This window comes from Lacerta agilis, chromosome 13 (assembly GCF_009819535.1).
Source record: "Lacerta agilis isolate rLacAgi1 chromosome 13, rLacAgi1.pri, whole genome shotgun sequence".
Lineage (NCBI taxonomy): Eukaryota > Metazoa > Chordata > Lepidosauria > Squamata > Lacertidae > Lacerta > Lacerta agilis.
The window spans coordinates 1,147,824-1,163,973 of NC_046324.1; the positions used below are offsets into that span (position 1 = coordinate 1,147,824).

Below are 16,150 nucleotides of genomic sequence, written 5' to 3' on the forward strand. Positions count from 1 at the left end.
TAAATTAGTCATACGAAAAAATATCAAACTTCCCCCACTGGAGAATATGTATACAAATATGAAAAAGATGCTGTGCAGAACTGGTTCAGGTGCATTGCTGGTGATATATATTCCTGAACTAGTCCTTAAGTATTTTTAAACTTATACATCTCCCACTTTTTCTTTTAAAAACCCATTTGTAGAAGTGGATTATTAACCATGAATTAAAGAAACCATTAACTATTGGTTTACAGTACAATACTTTTATATATGTCAATGTGGTATAAAACTCTAGGCCAGAGACTGGTTAGTATTGCCAAAAGAGCTGGACAGAAATGTCAACGGCATATATAAATAAATCCACTTTTAGTCCCTTTTTGTAAAACAAATGAACAAACAAATTCATATTCTAAATAATAGAACTATTTTGATGCAGTGGCTTATTCCATACAGACACAGCTTAGAATACATATTTTCCTATAAACATCTTTTATTTACAAATATAAAAAATAAGTTATAACAAAGTATATCCTTCCTTGTTTCAGACAGGCTGGGTTAATTTCAGGTGTGGGGCGATCTGGGCAATTCTCCACTGCGTGGGCAGACCTGGCCAAATTATGTATGGGTCTGTTGACTGAAGATGAGCCAACACTCCGTCCTGCCTATGCTCAGACTGGTCCAGAAAGAACAGATCTTTTTTCTCCCCAAAATTGGAAATGGCTTTGCTGGTCCCTGAGGCAACCTGAACTGATTTAGGAGCTGGGTAGGCAGGAGGGAGATGGGGAAGGGTGGGATTCTTCTTCCCCCCTGATTGAATCAAAGCTGAACAAGAATTTGGGTTCATAACATTCTCTGTCTATTTGAGGTGAGCATTACAAGGCCCACAAGGCTAATATTTCCAGGCTAAGAAATATGAGTCTTGGTACCATCTCTACCACCGACAACTACTTTTGGCATCTACACCAAAAGCACAAACAAAGCAACTGTTAGGTTGTATCAGGGGTAGCCTAATCAACACGGTGCCTTCCAGATGATACCCTTTGTCCCTGACTGTTGGCCAAGGCGGCTGAGGCTGATGGATGTTGAATTTCAACAGTCATCTGGTGGACACCACATTGACCTACAGCATGCTGGTTCTGTCATGGACACAGACCTCTAAACACTCTTTCACATCACTGCTAATAGGAATAAATGAGTGTTACTGAACAGCAGGAAAAGGAAGAGTGGTTACGTCATGCACTTGAGCCAAAGTAGTCAACAAGGGGTGCCCTCCAGATGTTTTAGACTACAACTCCTATCAGCCACAGCCAATGCATGGCCAATGGACAGGGGTAATGGGAGTTGGAGGCCACCATGTTGTCTACCCTTTTACTAGTATTACACATGAAATATGTAGGTTGCTCTAGCCGTGATGGCTTACAGTGGCCACATCACCAAAGAAAGGAATGTAGATCAGAAAAAAGAATGTTTTATTGGGACCAACAGTGTGTATGTTTCACAAACAATGAGCTAGACTTCAAATTTCACAGAGTTTTTCCTTAGGAATGATGTAAACTATTAAAAAGAAAGGGGAAGTGGTTGAAGAGAGAAAAATATGTGTGTTGCGCTTGTAGCACTGGGGGCTGGGTCCTTTGAGGGAATTGGGGCAGCACTGCCCGCCTGCCCTCAGCCAGCCCCCACCTGCCTGACTTCTTCTGTAGAAGTTCCCTCTTCCGCTCCCTCCTGGAACTCAGCTGGAGGAAAGGGGCAGAGCTGGAATGCGTTGACTCTGCCTATTCTCGGCCTCCCTGCCTTTGGCTCTACCAGTCCAAATGGGCACCAGCCTCCATTGTTTTGCAGGGCAGGGTGGCCTCCCTGTCTGTGTACTTCTGGAAGCTCTTTGCAAATTTGCTAGGCAGGTTAGGGTATCCTTGGTACAAAGTATGTATTTTGTTTGCTTGCAAAACTTAAAGGCCACCCTTCAGTATAGGTATTGCCAATTAATGAGGAAGTTTTTTGCCTGATATGCAAGACTGCCATCTGCAGCAAATAAGCAACAGCCAGTGGCCATTTGAAAATACAGGGGCATGAAAATAGTACGTTGTTTCTGCTTGCAGATAACGACAAAATGTTAAAAAGCAGTTCAGCAATGGCGTAAATATAAATGGAATAGGATAAAAATATATATGGGGGCTATCAAAAAGCCTGCACCAGAAATGTTATACAGTTGGGAATTTGAGGGTTTTCCTTTCATGAAGTGTAAAGTCATTTTGGGAGGTGTTGTTCTTGGGTGGGTGGAAGAAAATGTTTTAAATGTGGAAGTTCCAACCCAATCAAGCTTTGGCTGCTGTGTTTAGCCCCAGTATTAAATGTCCACTTACATCCAAGCCATTTGTGCAATGCTGTGGTTTTTGGGGTGTTTTAATTAATTTGTTTTTTTACAAAAAAGGCCTGACTAATTATATGTAATTTTATATGCAAAATTATGTGCAAAATTTTAAAATACATATATTATACATATAAAAGTGTCAAGCCCCAATGTGGCACTTTATTACTGCAGCATAATTTTATAAGCACTAATACAAAAGTATTTCTGTATAGTTATATGCATTCTTGTATGTAATCTGTTTGAGAGCTGGTTGCTTTGGGAAACCTGGAGTGTATATTGTATGTATAGAAAATCATACATCTAATAATGCATATAATCATTTATTAGAATAATGAACAGGATGTGTGAGCATAGCTCTTTTTTAAGCAGAACTGGTTTTTTTAAAAAAATCTAGATTTTCAGAAAATGTCATTACTGGTTTCATCCTGGTGGGAATCATTTATTATGTCCAAGCAGGAACTAGAAGCTCTGCCTTGATACTAGCAAGGTTTCCAACATTTTTATTAGGTGTCATAGAAGTATTATGTAAAGGAAAATGGTCCTGAGGAAGAGTTTGATGCTGGTCAAGCTCAATGTTCTGGGATTTTCTCAGTGCAATCCTATGCAATGGAAGTAAGTTCTGCTGAGTTCAATGGGGCTTCCTTCCAGGTAGGTGGGTACAGGATTGCTGCCTTCATTGACCCCTACTGTCCCTGCATGGATTATTCGTTTGATTCTGCCTGAGACAGTTCCTTACATCTCCCAAGACGGGCTTTCGCTTCGCTGTGCTGAATGCTGTTTTGAAAAAAACCAGTTTTACAGTGTACATTTCCAAAAGGGTTCCTATACAGTGTGCTAGTGATATCACAGAAGCATGCACACCCTCAAGGGGTGCGCCAGTATGGGGAAACCTCTCTTCTTAAAAGGTAGACTCTGTTTCAGTCCAAGCAGCCACAAATGACTGGGCAGAAGTCCAGCGATGCCAGCGATGGAGCCGTGGTTATCTGCGCCCCAGAAACCCAGACTGTCTGTTGGCCACTCTCAAGCACGAAGCACAACACGCTGTTTTGTAATATGTGTAGACACACAGCCGGGCTTGCACGACAACATTGCAGTTGTAATATTTGTCTTTGCAGTTTTCATCTGGAAAGGACAAAATAATTCCTTAAACAGGCAATGGCTAAGGGGTTGCCTTGTGCCACAGGAACATTTGCACTGACTGAGACCGGCGGGGAAGTCTCTGCTCCATGTCCCCCCATTGTCCCCCTCACCACAGGGATACAGCTAGTGATGGCATGAGCTCATTTCAGTAATAGCACCTCAATCAGTCTTCACCAACCCAGTGCCTTTCAGATGATTTGGACTTCACAGTGGCCATGAAGTTTAGTATGAAATTCTCATAGTAAACACATTTTCTGTATGCAGTTTTGATTAAATTTAGAAAGCAATTGTCCTTGACGTAATGCATTTTTGTATGGTTTTTGCATCAATGGACCACTTCAATTGGCAGAACTGGCACTACTGCAGGTCCCACATAATGCCCATTCTGCATTGGTGATAACTCGGTTGCTTAGTGTGGCAGCACCTGCCCTTTGGGACTCCCTGCCTGCACCGTCTTCTTATCATTCTTGTTTAGGCAACCCTTCCCAGGTACTTAGATATGCCAGTGTGAATTTTAATCTGCTTTAGCATTTTAACTTTTCGTATAGGCCTGGGTAGCTCAGTTGACAAGAATGTGGTGCTGATCATGACAAGGTTGCAGGTTCAATCCCCGTATGGGCCAGCTGCCTATTCCTGCACTGTAGGAAGTTGGACCAGATGAACTTGGGGGTCCCTTCTACCTTGACAATTCTATGATTTTGTATGTTTGTATGTATTTTTTCCCTTATGTTTACCTTTTTGTTAGCTGCTTTGAGGGTCTTTTAAAAAAACATTGAAGCAGTGTATAAATTTTATGAAATAAATAAATAAAATGATGAATTTGTTTATTTTATATTATTTCATAAAATTTATATACTGCCTGCTTGTAAGAAGAAAACTCAAAGCAGTTATTGTTTATTTCATGGGGATATAAGGTATTGGGCAATGTTGCAGGGAAGGCAAAACCCTTGGAACTCCTCAGATGAATTTCCAGTCCACCAGGGCCTCCTGCTTATGAGAAACGTCCGTGGATATTTTTTTTTAAGAGAGCAAAATTAGTGTCTAAGGGCACTCTATCTGTGCCTTGTTAAGTTAACCCTACAAAAGTTGCCCAGAGCCTTCCAGTGCAAAGATGTTTGGAAGGAGATGACAGAAAGTTGTTTCATTTTATTCTTGAAAGCAGAGCAGAGCCTGCCAGCTCTGCTCTGCTTCCAAGTTCTGGATTATGTTTGACATTCAGTGGGGTGCAAGTTTCTTCCTGCAAAGCTGCAGTTTAAGCTGATCTGTAGGATTAAGGCTTTTTTTTTTAACCGTAGATGTTAAAATCAAACTTTGTTTCTAAAACTCTTCAGGGGAAAGTAGAAGTCTAGATGAGCATTTAATATTCACGGTGCTGCTTGGTGGTTTGTGTATGTTGGGGTTTTTTCTTCTTCCTGCATCTAGCTTTGCTTAAATAATACATTTCCCCAAACCGCACGGCTTAAATAATACATACACCCAATCACTTTTGTTCAGAGTCAAGTACAAATCAATTTCATTTTCATGATACCTAAACACAAAGTAGCAGGCTGTTGTGTTTGACTGCCAGGCACTGTAGCGAAGCATTAATTGCTCAGCAAAACCCAGCTGTTTGAAGTGGAAGAGAAATTGCAAAAACAGTGGCAATTATTATTCATACAAATCCTACACTGTTGCAGATGCAAATCTTGAATTTGAGCCATAGTCCTGGAATGTTGTACATGGGGAACCTCTTTAGCAACTTCAGCTTTGAAAACCTAACAGAAGAATGGGGGAATTCAAATTCCTATTTGACAATTATTTTTCTCCCCTTTTCTGAGGAGTTGGATCAGAAGTGGGGAATCTGTGCTCTTCCAGGTGTTTTAGAACTCCAGTTCCCATCATTCTCTTCGTCTACATCAAGGGTAGCCAATGTGGTATCATCTAGATGTTGCAGAACACACATCCCACTGTCTCTGATAATGATGGTCAATGGGAGTTGAATACCACAACATCTGAAAAGCACATTACCTCTCCCCGATGCAACAGCATACAGGTTGCTGGTGGAATCTTTTAGAGACTTCCTGGGCACTCAAATATTGTGTGTGTCAATAAAAAGACTAAATTCCAAATGAAAAACCAATATACCTTTCAAAGTATATAAGGGGAAGAGATCCACAGAGGATGCTGTGGCAATGGCACTACATGTTGTCCTGACTCATCTGGAGAAACAAGGGAACTATGCGAGACTGTTATTTGTAGACTTTAGTTCTGCATTTAATACTATTCTCCTGCATAGACTGGTGCCCAAACCATTACACCTGGGACTTCTGCCGAGCTTATGTAGGTGGATATTAGATTCCCTATCAAACCATTTCCAACAGGTCAGGATGGGTTCTCACGTCTCTGCGGACCTCAGTATGAATACGGGGACGCCGCAGGGGTGCGTGTTGAGCCCACTTTTATATACAGTGGTGCCCCGCTAGACGAATGCCTTGCTAGACGAAAAACTCGCTAGACGAAGGCATTCGTCTAGCGGAAGGCTGCCCCGCAAGACGAAAAAGTCTATGGGGCTGCCTCGCAAGACGAATTTTTTCGGGTTTTTTTTCTTTTGCCTAGCGAAAACCGTGGTTTGCATTGCCGCTTCGCTAGACGAAAAAACCGCTAGACGAAAAGATTCGTAGAACGAATTATTTTCATTTAGCGGGGCACCACTGTACGCTCTATACATCTGACTGTGCTCCCAAGTACCCTAGTAATAAGATCATTAAGTTTGCAGACGATACAACAGTGGTTGGTCTAATAATGGCTGGAGAGGGGGAAGTGGCCTATAGGAAGGAAGTTGAGCAGTTGGTGGAGTGGTGCAGGGAAAAGAATCTATTCCTCAAAGAAAACAAAAGAAATAATTGTGGATTTTAGGAAATGTAAATTGAATATTCAACCACTTAATTTCGAGGGGTAGTGTGTGGAACAAGTCTCAGTGTTTCGCTTTCTGGGAATGGAGTTGAGAGGTGATATAACGTGGGGAGCAAATAGTAAAGATTGATGAAGAGAGCACAGCAGAGGCTACACTTTCTGAGAATCCTCTGGAAAAACAGTCTATCCAACGACCTGTTGAGGGCATTTTACCACTGTACAGTAGAAAGTGTACTAACCTATGGTCTCTGTGTGTGGTTTGGGAGTTGCACGGTTGGGGAAAGAGCAGCGGTGTCCAGGGTTGTAAAGACAGCAGAGAGGAAAATTGGGTGCACTCTTCCTACTTGGGACCAAATTTATGCCTCCAGGTGCTATAAGAAAGCAACAGACATTGTGCAGGATAGTGTGCACCCTGGAAATGATCTTTTTCAGCTTCTGCCTTCTGGAAGGAGGTATACAGGTGAAACTCAAAAAATTAGACTATCATGGAAAGGTTCATTTCTTTCAGTAATTCAACTTAAAAGGTGAAACTAATATATGAGATAGACTCATGACATGCAAAGCGAGATATTTCAAGCCTTTGTTTGTTATTATTGTGATGATTATGGTGTACAGCTGATGAGAACCCCAAATTAACAATTTCAACTTTGGGGTTTTCATCAGCTGTATGCCATAATCATCACAATTATAACAAAGGCTTGACATATCTCACTTTGCATGTCATGAGTCTATCTCATATATTAAACTCCAGTAGCTAATGAAAACAATTGCTTACATAAATGGACTTTTCCACGATAGTCTAATTTTTCGAGTTTCACCTGTAGGGTCATAAAGACCAGGACCAGCTGCCTGAGAAATAGGTTCTACCCAAGAGACCAGGACCAGCTGCATGAGAAATAGCTTCTGTTCTGATTGCAACGAATGGCAATCTGTGAGGGAGGGTCTGTACAAAGATATGGGGTATCAGAGTTTTAGGGGTAAATTAGGGAAGATATCAGAGTTTTAGGGGGTTATTATGCAGAGGTGGGATGGGTGGGGATAGCATGTTGATGGTTGTTGTAAGTTTGATGTAGATGTGCAATTTCGTTGTTCTGCATTGGACAATGACAATAAAGATTATCCTATCCTATCCTATCCTAAAAGAAACTTGCTTATTTTGGTCTTGATAAAAAGAAAAACATACACACACCCAAACTATTACATCTTGTTAAAATCTGACCTTATTGGCTTGCCTTAGTAGGCACAGTGGGTCAGTTTCATTTTTCCTCCACTAGATGGAGTTCCACAGTTAGAATAATGGCAACATTGGCCTACCTATTTCGGGTATGCAGTCTTGAGTGTTGCATTGCTCCTTCTCTTCCGGTTTAAGCTGGGAGTCGCATCTGCTGCTGGGCGTCATTTCATCGGAGAGACATCGCACCTCTCGGACTCGGAAGCCGCCTTCGCAGGACTTTGAGCACTGCAATGCATTTAAAATAAATGCTCTGGCAAAGTATGAAATTAAGAAAGCAAGCCACACTCACCGTACAGCCCTATGTATGTTTACTCAGAAGTAACCCTCCCTGCAACGCAATCCACCACACTGTGACCAGTACCAACATTACTCAGTCATTTTGGGAATTTCCACAGATCAGGAGTGGCATGCCAGGTGTTGGCCCAGGATCAGCCCAAAATCAAAAGAGCAACAGAACACCAGCTCTGTCGTTTTGCAGCTTCTAGTTTACTGCTTTCTCAGAATGCTGTTCTCTTGCCTTAAAACAAGAGTGGTAAGAGTAATTTGCCCTTCTGTGTTGTCATGAAAATCTATCTGGGAAGCAAAGCACTCCAAGTAGGTGAGTGGGCAGAGCTGGGACAGCCAAAGCAATTTCCTCACTTGGCAGTCTGAAGCAATTTGGGATCATATTGTTTTCAAGGACTCTGGGAGGGAGGAGGTTCCAAGAATGAAATCAAAGGAGAACGAGAAGGTTCATCACACATACAGCCCCCTGAAGATACCCAAGTAAGAAGGAGCTCTTCACAAACCACTTGATGTCCACTAGACCTATTTTTATCTCAGTTGAAGGAGATACAGGAATGTTTTGAGCTGTGCAGAAGAGACAGGTTTTCCTGTCAGCAGGGTGACTGTCGAGAACCTTTATATGCTTCTTTCCTTGTAACATTTATAGCCCACCTTTCTTCCAAGGAACAAAAGGTGGCATGTGTGGATCCTGTTCCTCCCTTTTGTATCCTCACAACCACCTAACCCAAAAACTGAGCAGGGACTGCAGTCCTGGTGTCCCGGGTGTCCAACACTCTAACTTGGGAGGGGGGGACCTCCAGTCATGCAGTCAATTGTGGTCCTCCAAGCTTTTCCATCTGACTCTCCTCAGGCCACACCCACTACCAAGTCACACCATCTCTCCCCGAGGCCACACCTCTCAGCAGCTTTACTCCGTACCCTCCTTGAGTGTTTTGCTAAGCTGAGATTTGCCATTGCTTACCTGGATGGAGGATAGCTCCCCCCCCCTCTCTCTGTGTTTTCTTTCTAGAAACTAGCCTACATGTTAAAGGTAAAATTCATATTAATTGTTCTACTCACTTTTGCCTCTGGCCCCACCCACCACCAACAAATGGCCCCTGGGATGCTCTCCACAAGAGAATGCGGCCCTCAGTTTGATAAGGGTTCTCTCCTTCTGCTTTAACCAAGGGTATTCAAGCTCCCCAGCTAAGATAGCTGATGTTCTGGGACTGCTGGCAAGGGCATGAGGTCTAGTAGGAAATGGCAGCTGCATGTAGCTACCTAGGCAAACAGGATGCTGATGACCAGCCAGTGGGGTTCCTTGCAGAAGATGCTTTCATCAGCGCCTTGGAAGCAGACTAAACAGACAATTCCTTACTTGCATTCCTGCAGTGTTAAATGTCACTGCACAGATTACTTTTTAAAGTCAAGTCCTCAAAAGGATTTGTTATACACTGAAAAACTTGGAAGGTGTCAGGTCTGGTAGCCTGGAGGCAGGCAGATGGTTCAGCAGAGAGGAGAGGGAAGCAGTTCAACAAGGAATCAAGCGGGAAGGCAGACTAGGAGCAACTCATCCTGTATTTCATCAATGCATGGCACAGCTGAGTGGCAGAGCATCCACCTTGCATGCAGAAGGTCTCAGGTTCAATCTCCAGCATCTCCAGGTAGGGCTGCAAAAAGCCCCTTGTCTGAAACACTAGAGTCATGGCCAGTCAGTGCTGACATTACTGAGCTAGTTACAGGTGGGTAGCCGTGTTGGTCTGCCATAGTCAAAACAAAATCAAAAATTCTTTCCAGTAGCACCTTAGAGACCAACTGAGTTTGTTCCTGGTATGAGCTTTCGTGTGCATGCTAGATAGAGATTCCTCTGTTTGTTCAGTTTGACCAGCCACTTTAAAGGTCTGTGTGGGAGCTCCTCAGGTCCCCTAATCCTTGGAGGGCTAGAAGCTGCACCTCCACCAGCTATCATGTCACCTCTCACTCACAACCTTTCCTCATAGGAGAGCCCCTCCACCCCCTGCTCTAGTTGTGGGCTCCCCACACACCTCTGGCTGGCCACTAGGAGACGAGGAGGCTGGACTAGGAGGGCCTTTGGCCGGATGCAGCAGAGCTCTGCTTAACCTCTCCAGGGCTGAGCATTTGTGTTTTGGTGCTGAGAGGAATTAACCAAACGCAGCCGAGTACTTACTGTGCTCCATTCAGTGCTAAACCATTTAGCGCCGCAAGGCTTGAGGTAGCAGGTCTGCTGGTTGGGAGGTCTCTCCAGAAATGAGCACTCCTCGTGGCTCAGCATGTCAAAGCTGCTTTCAGTTTTTCGGATACAAATCACTTCTCTCTGCTGAGTTCCATGGCCACATTCAATGGAACACTATATATAAGGAAACAGGAAACAGAGGTGGAGATACATACTCATTTACTTCATAAACCTTTAGCTGATTGCTTAATTTTATTTTATTTTTATTATTAATAGTCACATTTTTCTATTCTGTTTGGAAACTGCTCTGAGGTTTCCTGCAACCAAGTGGTTTATAAGTTTTATGAAGCAAAGAAGGGGTTTACAGACAGAATAAAATAAGGTTATCAGTAAAAGCAGATAAAAACAAACCATACAGCAACACTCTACATGTCTGGAGGGGCTCGTCTACACAAAACTGTTTTTAGCAGACACTGGAAAGAGTGCAGTGAAGGCCCCTGCCTGGCGTGAAGAGGCTCCGTGTCCCAGAACGCAGGTGCTGCCAAACACCAAAGATCCATTTCTTACAGGTGTTGAACAGGTATTATGCTGCACCTGTAACAGGGCCAGTTCCATTGATCAAAGTGTTTGAGGGGGCATATATGGCATAAGAGGTATTCTTGCAGGTAAACTGGTCCCAAGTTGTTAATGACTTTATATACTAATAGTATCACCTTGAACTTGGCCCCAGAGCAAATGGGCAACCAGTGAAGATCTCTGAGCACAGGTGTTATATATGCCAGCAATCATGTTGCAGTATTCTGCACTAACCACAGCTTCAGGATAGGTGCAAGGGGAGCCCCACAGAGAGCGTATTACAGTAAATGTGAAGGAGGTAGCTTATGCAAAAGGTCCCACCCCCACCCCATCTCAATTGGTTGCTCACTGTTTTAAATAGGCAAATTTTATGAATTAAGACATTACATCCAATCTCCATAAGTGAACTAGCCCCCCCCCCCAAAATTGAGAGAGTGCAAAATATAACACTTTTTTCACCATCAATATTTTTGCAGCTGTTAGCAAATTCTAAACAGAACTCAGAACTTTTAGAAGACATCTGAAGGCAGCCCTATATCGGGAAGTTTTTTGTTTGACATTGCATTATGTTTTTTTATGTGTTGGAAGCTGCCCAGAGTGGATGGGGAAACTCAGGCAGATGGGTGGGGTATTCTTCTTCTTCTTCTTCTTCTTCTTCTTCTTCTTCTTCTTCTTCTTCTTCTTCTTCTTCTTCTTATTATTATTATTATACCAGTTGCTGATGGATATTGCCAGAACTTGTCTGTATGTTTTGTTCTTGTGTGTTCCTGTGTGTGTGTGTGTGTGTGTGTGTGTGTGAAAGAGCCGTGGCTGGTCTTTGGTTTTTACACTTGGCCTTGTATCTATCACAACTTTGTTCCCAGAGACAGATAATGCTGCAATCGTTTGACTTGAATCAGTAGGATTAATTGGTTTTGCCCAGCAAGCAAAACAGACAGGAGGCTCCACCTTTCAGGTTTAATAACTGTTCCCTTTAGCAAAGCAGCTATATCAGTCCAGGAGATTAAGGCAAATAGGGCAGGACTCTTCTTGCACCACAGAAATGTCTCGTTCCACTTTAAGATGATGGGGATACATGAAGGGTCAAACTACACATTCGCAGCCAGTTGCATGAGACTTCGTTTGTGTGTTTGTTTACTTAAGCAATGAATCCCCAAGCAGTTGTCTAAAGCCGCAGTCAGTGAGGACTGGTTATGTTTCTTTTTCTCATGGGCACATTTCTTATCAAAATATTACCTCCCAACAACTTTTTTTGCCCTGTAACAGACCTTGATCTCTCAACCTGAGTCTCCTGATTTAATGGGATTATTTTAATTGCATTTTTAATAGTATGGTTGGTTATATTTCAATGCTTGTATAATTTGCGAATTCACTTCAGTATTACTGAGAAGTCAATGTGGGCTTTAAGCAGTTTACATTATTATTATTATTATTATTATTATTATTATTATTATTATTATTATTATCATCATTATTATTTCTTTGCTGGCAGAGCTCTGAGGAAAGCCCTGAAATGAGGCATTCTGAGTGTGGGTAGGGGATGGGGGCTGAGGGAGCCAGGGATCCACTGGATCCCAAGCTGGGCTCACTGCCATCAGGCAATGGCATTGGGCCTTATCCAGGCCTGACTGCTGTGCCAGCCTTGAATTTCCCTGCCACCCTCACCTTTCGCTGTGGCCATCGTGAGCCACAGGGCTGTGGGTGAGGCAGTAGCTCTGCCCCTCTGCAAAGTCCCGCCAGCAACGGTTGGGTTGCAGTCTAATTCAATTAGGCCTCGGTGGGGTGTGTGTGTGTGTGTCACAGGAGTCTCCTCAGTGGTGCACTGTTCTCCTGAAAAAGTGGTGCATCTATCGGAGGCGAGGAATGGTGAAACTGACCCTGTTGGGGTAACATTTTTTGTTCAGCCTCCAGCATTTGAAGTGAGAATTCAGCTTGGCTTGCTTCCACCCCCACCCACCCCCCTTTCCCATTCTGTTTGATATGGGGGGAAGTTAGAGTCCACCAGGGTTTCCTTTTCATCTCCATAGCATGCTCATGAGAGTTCAGAATCAACTTTTGGCCCAGGTAGCCCTTGACTGAATCTTTAAAGGTTAAATACACAATACAGTTCCTGGCATTTTTTGAAAAAGGTCTTCAGAAGACAAATCCAGCGCTATATTGGTTTCTATGTCACTTGAAAAAGGCTTTAAAAAACAAAGCACGCTTAGCACAATTTACTTAAAAAGAAGAAGAAAAAGAAGGGGGAGCCTGGTAGATATTACTTTTGGTAGATATTAAAAGCACAGGATGCTAACCAGCCCCAAGTAATCACTTTTAAATTGGCCCGAGGACACTCTTCCAATGCCTGAAGGGCTCTTGAACAGAAGAGAGGAAAAACTTGACCGCTGCTTCCCAAGAGGGGAGGACGATATGGCGAAGATTGGCTTTGAATTATCTATGGCCTACTTGGGCGGGTGGGATGTTTTAATCCTCCCCCTCCCCCTATATACTACCTCTCCTTCACTCTAAGGTGCCAGGGCAAGTTATAACACGGGAAACAACATTAAAATATTGCCTTATATTAACATGAAAACTTAAGATCTTTCTTGGATCAGATGAATGGTCCCTGTAGTCCAACATCTTGTCCTCACAGCAGTTGTCTAGGTGAAGCCCACAAGCGATACATGAGCGCAGTTGCTCTCTCCTACTCGAGACCCCCAACAACAGGCATTCAAATACATTCTGCCCTTGATCACTTTACCCGCCCCCCCATTTAAAGCCACCCAGGCTGGTGGGGCAAAACAGGGTTTCCTTTTGTCTGCCTGGAATCTCCCAGGATTCAGAGTTGCCCAAATTTCCTTGAAGCATCATTTTCAATAGAAATTTGGGTGGCCGCTCTAGATGGCAGATATGAAGCACAGAAATGATGGAATAACTTTTTAGCAAGCATGGTTGGAAACTGTCACAGGCTCATAATGAAACCGATTTGGAAGAGACACTGATAATCTGCTCTAAACATGACTACAAATCAGGCGCTCTGAACTGTGCAGCCGCCATTTTCACCACAAATCAATCTTCAACACATTTTTTTTTTACAGTATATTATATATTGTAGCTGACCGGTGGAGAATTAAAATATTACGGGTTTTAAAATGTCTGTGGCTGCATATTCCTGAAGAATTTATTACTTTAGAGAAATAAATTAGAAGCCTGAAGCAATATGGTAGATTTATGGATAAACTCTCTGTGGGTGCTCAGGAGTTCAAGACATAATTCCTGTTAACAGCATTGTAAATTGCTGGTCCCAGAGGCAATTAACTCTTGGGATGCCAGTTAACATAACAGAACCTTGGAGCTGGTCCACCACTTACAACCCAGCATTACCATTCAAAAGTATATGCTGGGGTGGGGGAAGATGTTTATGCAAGAAGAACAAGGCCTGGGTGCTTTTCCAGGACTAATAAGCAGATGCATTCTAACAGTCCCCCAATATGAATGAAACAAAGCTGTAAGAGGCTGATTGTAAATGTTTGAGAGGGGCTTTCAAGTTGATCAGCTTTTATCCTGGAGAGAGAGAGAGAGAGAGAGCTGGGCGAGTGCTGCATTTCATTATGATTCCATAGCTTGGAATTCTGTGAAATTCTCGGCTGGCATTTTTATTGCTTTGAGTTGCTTTTGTTTACATAGCTCACCACTAATCTAATTTAGATCTTTCCCAACAATATGTGTTAAGAGAGGGGGCAGAGGGCAAGAAGGATTAAAAAGGGGGCCAGTTCTATTGCAGAAAGCCTTGAAGTCCTAAAAGTTTTATCGTGCATTTTGTCAGACCAATCAGTTTATTGGCACGATCAGCCACATCAGGGAGTCAATTATGAAAAACGATAGAATTCTGATCATCAGAGTCAGAGATATAGGCCAGGGGTCAGCAAACTTTTTCAGCAAGGGGCCGATCCACTGTCCCTCAGACCTTGTGGGGGGCAGGACTATATTTTTTTTTTGGGGGGGGGGGTGAACAAATTCCTATGCCCCACAAATAACCCAGAGATGCATTTTAAATAAAAGGACACATTCTACTCATGTAAAAACATGCTGATTCCCGGACCGTCTGCGGGCCAGATTTAGAAGGCAATTGGGCCATATCCAACCCCCGGGCCTTAGGTTGCCTACCCCTGAGATAGGCCTTTCCAGTGCTGAGGCTAAACCAAACTCCACTGAGAGTAATGGCTTGTCCACACCAGAGTTTGCATTCCCAATCTCAACCTTTCTCCTTGTAAATTTGGTTTTACCTGATAAAGGGATAATCCAGTAAATTGGAGAAAATTAGGCTCAAAACTGCTTTCCTTGGGGGTGGCAGACTGTTTGTTTTAGTGATTTGGGGTGGGTGGATCCACTGTCACATTCTGCCACTGCTACCGTACTTCCCTTGCCCACTAACTCGTTACTTGAATTTCTTTACCACTTTTGCTTGTAACTATTTCTGGTGTGCTTCAGGAATTCCCTGTTCTTTCATCCTTCAGATTTGCACAAAACCAGAAAACTGCACAAGCAATCACCATTAGACACCTCTACAGTAGATATATTGAGAAGCAATCTGAAAAGTGTGTGCTGAGAATTTACAGCAGCTGTACAGCGGCTGAGGGTGTGTGCAGCGTCCATACAGGCAACCTTGCTGCCCGCTGCTCAGGCCCGCCCCGCCTGCCTGCTCGCTGCTCTCCAAACTGCCGCCGCCCGCCCGCAGCATGCGCACAGCCCGGCATCCCTAAATGGGACAGTTCTGTCTGTCACGTTGCCGCTCCACCGGCTCCCGAGAAACTTTTGTCCCGCTGGCCAATCAGCGGAGGACGGCCAAGGAGCGGGGAGGGGAGGCGGGGAGCCGACGCGGGAGAGAGGGCTTTCCCAAGGAGGTTTTGCTCACGCTTGGCTTGCGCTGCCGGCTGTCAGTCCCACAAGACCTTCTAGTAGAGCCGCTGAGCAGAGAGAGCAGAGAGGGAGACGGGGGAGAGAAAGAGAGACTGAGGGAGCAAGCAGGGGGGGAGGCAGGCAGGGGCGTCGCTAGGGGGGTGCGGTGGGGGCGGTACGCCCCCGGGCGACAGGGGCCACAAGCGGCGGGTGGGGGCGACAAGCGGCGCCCCTCCCGCCACTCCCCAGGCAACGCCGGTCACCCCGGGAGCAGCAGCGCTGCACGGATGGGGTGCTCCCTCGGCCGTGCGCTGTTGCTCCCGGGGCGACCGGAGCGAGCGGCAGCGCATGGGGGTGACAAGCGGCAGCCCCTCCCGCCATTCCCAAGTGCTGCCGCTCCCTCCATCACCCCAGGAGCAACAGCGCACGGCCGAGGGAGCACCCCGTCCGTGCAGCGCTGCTGCTCCCGGGGTGACCGGCAGCGTGGGGAGTGGCAGGAGGGGCCGGCGCTTGTCAGCCCCACGCGCTGCCGCTGGCTCCGTCCCCCCGGGAGCAGCAGCGCACGGTGTGTGCGGTGCTGCTGCTCCTGGGGCAACGGAGCGAACGGCGGCACGTGGGGGGGACA

At 44.6% G+C, this 16,150-nt stretch overlaps 1 protein-coding gene across 3 annotated transcripts in view; it reads right to left on the reverse strand.

Moving 5' to 3' along the window:
- Positions 1-2,745: 2,745 nt before the first annotated feature.
- The window catches only part of THSD4 (thrombospondin type 1 domain containing 4), a 319,132-nt gene continuing 305,727 nt past the window's right edge, over positions 2,746-16,150 (reverse strand). For all 3 annotated transcript variants that reach the window (XM_033168041.1, XM_033168042.1, XM_033168043.1), the window contains 3 exons: positions 10,066-10,245; positions 7,694-7,838; positions 2,746-3,469 (listed from right to left, as the gene is read on the reverse strand). In XM_033168041.1, coding sequence (XP_033023932.1) covers positions 3,327-3,469; positions 7,694-7,838; positions 10,066-10,245 — 468 coding nt within the window. In that variant the 3' untranslated portion in view covers positions 2,746-3,326. The remainder of the gene's footprint in view (positions 3,470-7,693; positions 7,839-10,065; positions 10,246-16,150) is intronic.